General features: G+C 40.0%; 2 protein-coding genes across 2 annotated transcripts; both read right to left on the reverse strand.

The window, feature by feature from the left end:
* Nucleotides 1–240: 240 nt before the first annotated feature.
* On the reverse strand, nucleotides 241–1,113 carry LOC113239027. The gene has a single exon (XM_026475891.1). The coding sequence runs from the start codon at nucleotides 1,111–1,113 to the stop codon at nucleotides 241–243; it is 873 nt and encodes a 290-aa protein (XP_026331676.1).
* A 6,077-nt stretch (nucleotides 1,114–7,190) lies between these two features.
* On the reverse strand, nucleotides 7,191–9,835 carry LOC113239026. Its single transcript, XM_026475890.1, has 3 exons — nucleotides 9,695–9,835; nucleotides 9,441–9,625; nucleotides 7,191–7,393 (listed from the first exon to the last, which is right to left on the reverse strand). The coding sequence occupies exons 1-3, from the start codon at nucleotides 9,817–9,819 to the stop codon at nucleotides 7,362–7,364; spliced, it is 342 nt and encodes a 113-aa protein (XP_026331675.1). The 5' UTR covers nucleotides 9,820–9,835; the 3' UTR covers nucleotides 7,191–7,361.
* Nucleotides 9,836–11,394: the final 1,559 nt, after the last annotated feature.

Below are 11,394 nucleotides of genomic sequence, written 5' to 3' on the forward strand. Positions count from 1 at the left end.
ACGGTCTTCGCAAATTGAAATCGAGTTCCATTGTTTTTTCTCCATATGTAGGAATAATGGTGTTGTTTGCGGCGTAGAGGTTGAAAGGCAAAGGTTGCGCTATTGTCCCCTTCTTTTTTGGTATGACGCTGATGTTGGCGCCTGTGTCTACCAAAAATGTGAGTTTGGACTTCTTGTCCGTGATGAATAAGCGGTAGGATTTGCCTGATACGCTGGATTCCGCCGCAGCCAGCGTATGGTTTAGTTTTCCGTCATCCTTTTGTCATCACGGGAGTACGTGCACGGCAGTGTACACCTTCGCGCATCGCTTCCAAAACGCTTGTGATAATAGCAGTACGGCGATGGTGACAAACTCTGGCCCCGTGAGTGAGAGCGGGACGGTGGCGTAGTATCTCTCCTTCGCGCTGTGTATCGCCTGCGAGGGCGAAACCGGTCGTAATGCGACGCTGGCGGGCGCTCGCGGAAGTCGTGTTGTGCCGATGATTTTAACTCAGCGACTTCAAATGATAATTTCTTTATTTCCTCGACTAGAAATTGATATTCTGTTTTTTGGTGCTTAGATGAGGATGCCAGTGTTGTTGGTGATGATGATGTGGACACGACGGAGATCTCTCTTTGCTGTTCAAGCATTTTGTCTGCAAGTAATGCCAGTTCGTCGAGCGCTGCGGTCTTGCTGATAGTGTCGCTTACTACTAGAACAGAGCGTATGTGCGGCGGAAGGTGATTCATCCACATAATTCGCAACGTGGGATCGGGGACCTTATCGCGTGGCAGGTTACGCATACGGCGAAGTAATTGTGTAGGTCGTTGGTCGCCTAATTCCATTTCTGACAGGAGCTTCTGGAATTGACGCTCCTCGCTCTCTTCGTATACGGAGATATGGCGTGCCTTTAGCGCTTTGTACGGGTCCTCTTTTGGTGGGTCGAAAAGTAGGTCTGACACTTGTTCAATGTCTTGTTTGTCCAGCTGAGCGATGACCATTTGCGACAATTGTGCTTGGCTCTTCTTGAGGTCGTGGGTTGCCGCTTCGAAGCTGGCGAACCATAGCCTGGGGCGGTCGCGCCAAAACGGTGGTACGCGGAGGGGCAGTGAAATGCTTCCAACTTCGGTCATCGTCGTTTCTTGGTTTTCACGTTGGAGCTGCTGATCACGTCGGGGTCACCAGTTTAGGGGAGCTGAGCAGGTAAGCAGGAAAAGTCCGAGTTGGTTGATTTGATGACTGCGTATATTTCATGTTTATTACCCTACAGAAGTACCTTATATCTAATCGCATATAGTACATACTCTGACTAGTCAACGACATGCATCGACAGTGGTGCCGTGGCGGCGCGGTGGCGCTGCTGAGTAACGCTTGTATACAAAAATATGCGGACACGTCGCGTTCCTATTCAGTGCGGCCAGAGCGCTGCGATGGCACGTCGTATGCGCAGCTACACTCGTTAAAATTAGCAGAAGGGGGCCTGTATACACATAAGACGACAAACTGATCCAATTCCACACATGAAATCTCAATAGTTCGTTCAGTAGAAAGATCTGTGATATCCTTACGCTCTTTAAATTTTAAGTTACGTTTAATAATAATCATGGATCCGCCTCTACTTAAGCTCTTTCTTATGAACGAACTGACTATTACATGATTTTCTATGTTGTTAATTGCTTCGTAGTCTTTCAGCCAGTGTTCTGTAACACAAAACACGTCAACGGAAATATCGTGCAAAAAAAGACTTATTTCTAATGTTTTGCCAGAAAAACCTTGAATATTTTGATGTACTAAGTACATGAAAACGATTAGACTTTTCTGTTGTTGTGTTTTTTAGTTTAAATTATGGTTAGTAAAAAGTATACTGTTGCTACTTAAAGTAGGAGCATTGTCGTGGGACTGTGTTATATTTTCTATAACAGCATCCTTAATAATAGGGGTTAAAGTATGAAATTGCCGATTTGTACTGAAAATCTAAATTGTTTATTTTTTAAAATTTTAACAAATTTATTTAATCAAAATAGTTGCCATTATTATCTATACATTGTTGCCATCTAATGGGAAGGTTATTAATGCCTTTGCGATAGAACTCCGACGATCTAGACTGCACAAACTGTGTGAAAGCATTTTGTACTGCCTCCTGGGAAGAAAACTTCTTGTCACGTAGATAATTGTCCAAATCACGAAAAAAATGGTAGTCCGTTGTAGCAAGGTCTGATGAATACGGAGGATGACGAATGGTTTCTAACTGCAGTTCCTGAAGGGTCAAAATGGTTTCTCGTGCTGTGTGAGGTCTCGCGTTGTCGTGGAGCAATAATGGTGAAGATCGATTCATGAGTCGGTGCTGTTTTACTGCTACTTTTGTCAACATGGTTCGGAGTTCGGCACAATAGACATCTGCCGTTATTGCTTGACCAGATCGGAGAAAACTATAGTGAATTACACCATGCTGAGACCACCAAACAGTTACCATTACCTTTTTATTGGTAAGTTTTGTTTTAGGACACTGTTGTGGCATTTGACCTGGGGTCAGCCATTCCATTTTTCTTTTCCGGTTATCATAAAGAATCCACTTTTCATCACATGTTACAATTCGATCCAATATTCCTTCATTTCTGTACCGGTTCAACAAGGCAACACAAGTTTCAACACGCGTTTCTTTCTGCAGATCAGTCAAATCATGAGGCAGCCATTTTTCGTATTTTTTTATTTTATTGATTTGACGCAAGTGAGTCAATATTGTGGGTAAGGTAACGTTAAACCATGCCGCTAATTCCTGGGTAGTTTGACTAGGATCGGCTTCCACTATCTCTCTTAATTCATCGTTATTCACCTGTGTGGGCGGTCTTCCTCGTGGCTCGTTCTTTAAGTCGAAATTTCCATCACAAAAGCGTTTAAACCAAAATCGCACGGTGCGTTCATTAACGGGTTCTCTCAATATTTTTCAACTTATGTTTTGCTCATTCCTACTTGCCTCCGGATCTGATGAGAACGGTTGTTGTGCCGATTTTGAAAGACAAAACTGGGGACTTATCAGATAAGTGTAATTACAGGCCCATTTCACTGGCTACAATAGTAGCTAAGGTGCTGGACAGTGTGCTTGACTCTGAATTGGACAAGCACCTAAACATCCACGATGCTCAGTTTGGTTTCCGGCAGTGTCTATCTACAGAAACTGCAATTCTGAGTTTGAAGCACACTGTGCAGTACTACACACAGAGACGTACACCTGTGTATGCTTGTTTCCTGGATCTTTCCAGGGCTTTTGACCTTGTGTCATATGACAAGTTGTGGGAAAAACTGGCGGATACAGGTGTGCATGCACAGGTGCAGCGTCTCTTCAAATACTGGTATGCCAATCAACTGAACAATGTAAAGTGGGCTGGCAGTCTCTCTGGTGACTACAGGTTGGAATGTGGTGTGAGACAAGGTGGATTGAGCTCCCCAAAACTTTTCAACCTGTATATAAATGATCTGATTGTGGGGCTCAGCAGTGAGCGTGTCGGCTGTACGATTGATACTGTTTATATAAACAATATCAGTTACGCAGACGATATGTCGCTGCTGTGCCCTTCAGTCGGAGCTCTCAGGAGGCTGCTGGCTATCTGTCAGAGGTACGCTAGTGAACATGGGCTGCTGTATAATTGTAAAAAGAGTGTGTTCATGGTCTTCAAGGCCGCCGGTATGACACCTGAATCGGTCCCAGTGATCAGGTTAAATGGTGTCAATCTGGATCGCGTTTATCAGTTTAAGTACCTAGGGCACTGTCTTACCGACGACCTTGAAGACCAAGCCGATATAGAGAGGGAACGTAGGGCATTGGCGATGAGAAGTAACATGCTGGCACGCAGGTTTGCTCGGTGCAGTAGGCAAGCGAAAATCACGCTTTTCAAAGCCTACTGCCAAACATTCTACACGAGCAGCCTGTGGTTCAGCTGTACTAAAAAATCGCTCAATGCCCTACGTGTCCAATATAATAATGGGTTCAGGATGTTGTTGGGGCTGCCTCGCTGCTGCAGTGCATCGACCATGTTTGCTGAGGCGCGGGTTGATGGCTTTGAAGCCATCATCCGCAAAAAAACGGCATCCTTGCTCTGCAGGCTGCGGGGCAGCACCAACACCATTCTACAGGTCATACCGGATAGGTATGACCTGCCCATCATGAAATCCTTCATTCGGGTCCTGATCTAGTAGTCTTGTAAGACTGGTGGATCGGGATGCGAATGAAGGATTACAGTTTGACAGGAAAACAATTTGACGATTTTTACTAACCCATAGCTTAAGTTTTATTTTGTAAGTGTACTAACAACCAATGGATTTATTTGTCTGATATAATAAATAAATAAATAAAATAAATAAAATTAGTAGACCCCTCTCCAAACGCAGCATTGGTATTGCGGGCTGTTTCTGCCGCGTTAGTTACGCGTCGGAACTCGTATTCAAAAATCACTCGAATTTTCGCAGTATCCATCTTTCTTGTCTAAATTGAATAACAAAAACAATTGAAAGTCGATATTCAAATGTTTCAAATTAAAAAAAAAATCACAGAAACCATTTGAAAAAAGTTTTATTCGAAAACCTCAAACCATGAAGATTCTATGAAAATTCAAAGAACCTATTGCAATAAAACTATTAAAATTATAAATTATCTTCAAAAAGTTTGAAGTTCCTGACGAACTTATTAATATCAAAACAAAATATAACGTCACTATGACGGCAAGTCAAATTATGAATGTGCGAATTTGTGTTATGTATATACTTATTACGAGCGATACCTAGGTTAGAGCAGTAAGGGAATGCACTTAGTATGAATTTACACCCACACTTCTCATGAATTCTCAAGAACACGTCAATGCTACTATTTACTTCTTTTTTGCTAATGTATTACTATCACCTGTTATAAGAATCACTGTTGTATATTTATCAAAGTTGCAACCACTTAACAGTGTAATAATTTGACTAAAAGTAGCTCCTGGATCGCAATAGTTGACTACCCTTTGTTTTAAGTAGTGGTATACGTGTTATCAAAATTGGTTCATTCGTATGACAAACTGCATTAACGCTAACGGAGAATATTTTGAGAAACAATAAATTTATTTCTGACCATTTATAGTATTTTTTTTTTATTCTAGTAACTAAACTATAGTGCGCCACACGTATACCCGTCAAGTACAATAGACAATGGGTAGGATTATAAATAGCACGGGGGAAAAATGAAAACCTAAAATACCAGGTAGTTAACTACCAGCCGTCTTGTTATTGCTGTCCTTACGTATTGCACAAATAACTAATCCTTAGACCTAAGCATTTTGTAATTTACTAACAATTTATGGACCAGTTCCGAAATATATGATTATTATTATAGGCCCGCCACGTATCAAAAATATTTTTGAGGTATGTAGTCAATTTAGTTAACACATTTCTAAAGTTTAGTGGCGCTATACCTATTCGCCATTATTCCTAGTGTAATGTCAAAACTTGCATTTAACCAATAATCTATATTGCAATAATTTTTTTACGAAAGTGAGGGTCTCGGTAACAAGAAAACAAAGACTGGATCGAATAAGTGATTGAAAAATGAAGTGGACAATTGAGATATAAATTCCTTGGTGGCAAGAACGTAATTACAAATAAAGAAGGATGGCGAAAGCTGAAGAAAAGATAGTAATTTTACGTTTTAGCTTATGTGTAGTTATCAACATATTTTTGTGTATTTTTAGAAGTCGGGAATAAAGAAATTGTAAAACAATTTATTTTAGAATAAATTCAAAAACACAACGCAATTGCTTCAGTTCGACCACAGATTAGTTAACGTCCTTCTAGGTACGTTTCATTTTAAGCATGATCGAATGTTGAACGAAAATCAGCGACGAAAAAATCTGAAAGGCGACTGGTGCCTATTAGGCTACTTTCGGTTTTTTAAGAATAAAATGAGCGTACATTAAAGAAAAATAAGCTCCCCACAAAAATAATAAAAGTCTGTGACATTAATTGACGTGGTTAGAGAGCTACTCAAAAAATAGAACTCAATACAGAAATAAATGGAATTATAAGAAACAAATACAACAATTTCTTTGAAAAACAAACCTTTAGATCAAATATTAAAACGACTAATGCTGGAATTCCCCAAGGTAGCGAGCTAGGTCCATTTCTGTTGATCCTATTCATTAACGACCTCCCACATGCAACTAACCACAAATGTATACAATTTGCTGACGATACAACAATTATGATAAAATATGAAGATAAAATATATAAGAAAACGACATTTAACACCGACATAAACAAAGCATTGACAGATATAATACATTTGATGAACTTGAATGACTTAAATAAATATTAATCTAAGTAAAACTAAGATTATGACATTTCGATCGTACAATTCAAATCCTATACCAATTACAATTCAATACAATGCTGCCACCGTAGACGAAGTTGACACATTTAAATTTCTTGGATTAACAATTGACACGCACCTATGCTGGAAAGAACATATCGAGCAGATTTGTATGAAGCTAAATAGATTTGTTTACGCTCTACGAAGATTAAGGCAAACTGTCTCTCGAGAAGCAGCATTGACGGCGTATCACAGCTACGTTTCGTCTGTGCTTAGATACGGTCTTATACTGTGGGGCAATTCAGTAGTCGTAGAAAGTGCGTTTAAGGTTCGGTGCGTGGTTCGACAACAGCTGTAAACCGCTGTTCAAAAAACTAAACATACTGCCTTTGCCATACATGTACATTAGGGATATCTGTGTATTTGTCAAAACTTATCCTCAATATTTCCAAACACGTGGTGAAGTTAATGAAAGGCAGACTAAAGTAAAAATTATGAATCTTTTGTATCAACCTCGTTGCCATAAAGTAATTTATAAGAAAAACTGCTTCAACATGTGTATAATTAATTATTTACAAGAATCTGCCAAGTGAAATTAAATTGTTACAAGGACATACTTTTAAATTACAATTGACAAAATGGCTTTTAACACATTGCTTCTTTAATAATAAAGAATCTTAGAATTTCCAAATAAAAATTTACATTAATTTGAAGTGCAATTAACAGTAGAAACCGTACACGAAATCAATATTTGTACATCTGCTTGCAGGTTAAATACAATGTAACTAATTTTATTTAAGACCTTTATCATTACTGTATTCTGGCAAATAAATGTTTTCTATTCTATTAAGAAAGAAAAATTGTTTATGGTTGGTCAGTTTCCGCAGGAATTTCCCGCAAATCTAATAGATTAAGTTTTACTATAGGTTTCAAAACAAAGTTTCTTGTAACTCCTCTTTAGCATTCTATCTGAATGTTGGTCGTTGTGCTAATAAGTTGACTGGTTTGACTTTAGAAAAAGAAAATACAGAGGGCACAGCAGTATTACTTCAATACTTTGTGTATAGGTTCATCACCTAAAACAGATAAAAATAAATTAATAAATGATAACTATATACTAGTTAGATATACTAGTATAATAATGCTAATGATAGCAGTGCCAGGAATGAAACGGAATAGGTACATGATATTTGTTTTACAAAATTTCAGCCTAACCTATCTTCAGGTTGAAATTGAGATGCATATAACCTAAACGAATTAGTAGCCTCAAAATTTTTCCTTCGAAGATCTTTTTCCCACAGTTTTCTTCTTCTTTTCGGTTCTTTGAGTAATAAATGTATTCCCGTATTTTTGCAATCAACTGCTGCACAGAGGGTCATAATCATAGGTCGGAAAATGGCGTTCCACATATATAGATACATGTATAGACATAGCTAAAAGGAGTGACAGAGTTGTTAAAACCACCCAATATTACTTAATTATTTTTTCGAATTCCGGATTTCCGGAAATGGTTTTACTGCACGTAGGACAAACTACTGACCTAGGAAGTTGAAGTTGGGTTTTAAAATAATTGTAATGGTGTCATGTAAAGTCTGTTCCAATCCATAATGCCAGGAAAGTAAACAGACTGGTTTGGTTAAAATTCTAAAGCAATCACTTAATAATTGGAATAAGTAAAACTTTCACGTATATTTTGAAGATTTCGACTTGATATCTCATCACTTTTTCCAGCAATATCATTTGAACAACATATTAAATCTTATTTGAAAAATGTTAGTTCAAAAGTTTTGGGTAGATGTATTGAGTTGGTGTCGGAGGTTCAGAATTTGGGTGTCATTATGGACAGTTGATTGCGCTATGAGCAGCACGTAGCCAAAGTAGTGCAGAACTGCCTTTTTAGGTTACAGATCATTTATAACATTCGTAGCTTCTTGAGTCTGGACTTACTTACTTACTTACTTACTTACTTGGACTTATTCACTTATACGAATCTCTCATACTCTCCAAACTTAATTACTGTATCACTGCCTTTGGTCCGTGTCTTTTGGCAAGAACGCATAGACTACTGCAACGAGTGCAAAATGGATGTGCACGTTTCTGTTTTTCAATACCACCTCAAAGTCACGTGACACCTTTTCTAAATAAGTGACTGACATGCTTACGATGGGTGGGCGCCTTAAATTGCATGTGGCTGGATTGTTGTTTGATGTTGTTCAGTCTCGCGTACCTTATTATTTGTATGAGAAATTCGTTTGGTCATCCATGGTAAACTCTTGCTTTGGAGCAAGGTCGACAAGGTTGTTTCTGCTTATAACCCCCCGGCATAGTACCGCTGCATTTAGAGGGAGTTTCGGATACTTAGCCACTCGTAGTTGGAACAATATTCCTCCTCCTATCCATAACAATTTCACAAAAAGAACTTTCAAGCAGAAGCTGAAAGAGTATCTTTTAAATATACAAAAATTGGAAATATGAGTGGCTAAGCTGTTTGAGAAAAAATAAATAAATAAATAAATAAATTGAATGCAATTAAATTAAATTGAATTGAGTTCAATTGAACTGGATTGAATTGAATTGGTTAGAATTTAAATTGAATTAAATTGGTTTAGAGGAGGAACACTCCGGGGGTTTAGTGCGGTCGGGCTGCTCCCCTTCAGGGTTCAGCCCAGTCCCACATAACCCCGGCTCTGCCCCCGCGGGGGCCGGGGTATCTGTAAGCAGATTCCCCCGGATTAACAAAAAAAAAAAAGGTTTGGGTTTTTATGACTGATGTCCCTGTCCCTATAGGGTCCTGGCAGAATACCAGCGTCGCAGGCAGCCGCATCATTTATGTTGAGTCAGCGCCTTTTCATTGCCATGGCTTCCAAGAGAGATACTATTACCACACTATCATGGTGGTGAATAAAGATTCTATCTATCTATCTATCTAATTATTTCAGAGAGAAAAAAATCAAAGGTGCCCATTTTTTTGTAAATGAGTATATCTCAAAGCAGCAAATTGTGTGGACTGTTTGATATACTATATAAGCAGGAACAATGCATTGTTTAATACCACGTGTAATAATTAAATATAATGTAATTTTTCTCTTCTTTCAATAAAAATGCAATAAAATACTGACTCACCAAGATCAGAATCACTTAGCCCAAGCAGCTGGCGCTGCGCAGGTGTGACGGAAAGTAGGGGCGCGGCAGTGCAGGCTCGCGGTAGTAGCTGCAGCGCGTACTGCAGCAGATTGGCGCACGCCACCGCCGCCATGAACATCTCCACGTAGTGCAGCGGCGACGTGTAGCCCGGGCACTTGCACGACCTGCGGCAGGCTTCGCGTCACTACATAGCGCCATGAAGGCAATCGCCCAATTCTCAGGTCGCAACTCACAGGTCGTAAGCCAGCACCAACAGCGCAGCGGCATTAACCGCGCTCCATCGCAGACCAGTGGCGCGCTTGCGGCTCCAGTAGTTGAGGTCAACAGCGCGCTGCACTAAGGTCGGCCCGCCTGCCATTGCCGCACGCCCACTCCTGCTCAAGCGTTTTTTAGTAGATACATGTCGTAATACCTACATCTTCGCTCCTTTGCGGCCGTAATTCAACTTAACCTCTAACAATGTTTATACAAGTATAATTTAAGTTTTCAGCGGTATACTTACATAATTGAAACACTGAACTAAATTCAATTGTTTATTTTCTTATGGTATTAGGTAATATTTAAATAACTGACTGAGTATATAATACGTATTTCATTTTTTCTTGTAATCTCAATCTCTTGATACTCTTGGCTTTTCTTTTCGCGGTTACATTTTTTTTTTGGTACTGTTTTTTCCATTGGAAAAGGCAAAGGCACGAATGCGCCATACAGCCAAGACTAAGGTAATCACTTTCTTGAATTCCATTACAAAAATTAAATGTCTTCCATAGTGATTCTTAAATGATAATCCGAAATGATATAAAATTGGATAACAATCTTGATTTTCTCAGGAGATCTGGTAAAGAAAGCGGGATGTTTTCAGGGGTTTTGTACAATTTAAGAAGGTTGTTTTCTTGGTTGTTTTTAAACTCCTGGTTTTTTTTATTAATAATTTTGGCTTAGATACAAGTCCTTTGAGCCATGTCTTCGTTTAATTATGTTTCTGTAAACATGGCCGCCAGGCAATTTGAGGCGGCGTGCTTGAATTCACTCGGGATTCCTTAAAACGGGCCGAAACGGGTATTTTCGTTCGAGATTCGTATAATTTCGCGTTTTAATCTTCGATTAAGGCACAATAGCACTATCCTATTCCACTTTAAACTAGATTTCACAAAATAATTGAAAGTCAAAATAAAAACGACACTTTTCCCTCCAAAAGGTCCAAAGCGAACCTTTTTTTTTTTTAAACTTGTGGTGTTAATCCTATATGTCAACAAACTAAGTTATCTATAGTTTAGGTTGCCTAGTAACGAGTTGTTGGTTACACCATAGACTAATATATAATACTGGGGTTACACTAGCTGTCTTGTATTCGAATGTGGTTGTTTTTTCTTTAATGGTTAATTTGTATATAAAGGACGTGTATTCAAAGCGTATTCTGCTTATTATTCCAACAGGTTATGGGCCCAGGAATGTCCTGGAGTAATATATCCTAAAATATTATGTAAAGCGTGTTAAGATGCAGGCCGTTACAGGTCCTATCGGGACCTTCAGGGCCTGCCTCGCGCCCTGAAGGGCGCTGTGCAGCCTTCTCTCCTCACTCCGGGTGTGACGCCTGCGGCTTCATCGGCCATAGGCACGCCGGGCCGTGGTACTGGCGGTGCGGAGGTCCCCAATATCCGCGGTCCACCAGTACACACTCTTTTTTCCCGGGGCCCCTCTTGCCCTGGGCAAGGCCCTCTCGCAGACGGCGGTCAAGTCTTCCCTGAACTTGACCGCCCTCTGCTCCACGTCGACGGCGGCCGGTGGGGGGGAGTACCACGCCTGGACCATGGCTGCTTCCTCTGCAAGCTCATAGTCCAGGCGGGTAAGTACCCATTTGGGAAAGTTCCCTCCGGCGACCATGTTGGAGGCCGTCGTGGGCGGCGTATGGGAGACCCTCATCCGTATGTAT

Source organism: Hyposmocoma kahamanoa, unplaced genomic scaffold (assembly GCF_003589595.1).
Source record: "Hyposmocoma kahamanoa isolate Upper Pololo Valley unplaced genomic scaffold, ASM358959v1 99186, whole genome shotgun sequence".
Taxonomy (NCBI): domain Eukaryota; kingdom Metazoa; phylum Arthropoda; class Insecta; order Lepidoptera; family Cosmopterigidae; genus Hyposmocoma; species Hyposmocoma kahamanoa.

What these genes read in the sequence shown, in the direction of transcription:
- LOC113239027 (XM_026475891.1), bottom strand. Translation starts at nt 1,113, where the DNA reads ATGACCGAAGTTGGAAGCATTTCACTGCCCCTCCGCGTACCACCGTTT.
- LOC113239026 (XM_026475890.1), bottom strand. Translation starts at nt 9,819, where the DNA reads ATGGCAGGCGGGCCGACCTTAGTGCAGCGCGCTGTTGACCTCAACTAC. An exon ending in TTGGTGCTGGCTTACGACCT is followed by an intron (nt 9,626 to 9,694) that starts GTGAGTTGCGAC and finishes AGCCTGCCGCAG; the next exon opens with GTCGTGCAAGTGCCCGGGCT. An exon ending in GCTAAGTGATTCTGATCTTG is followed by an intron (nt 7,394 to 9,440) that starts GTGAGTCAGTAT and finishes TATCTGTTTTAG; the next exon opens with GTGATGAACCTATACACAAA.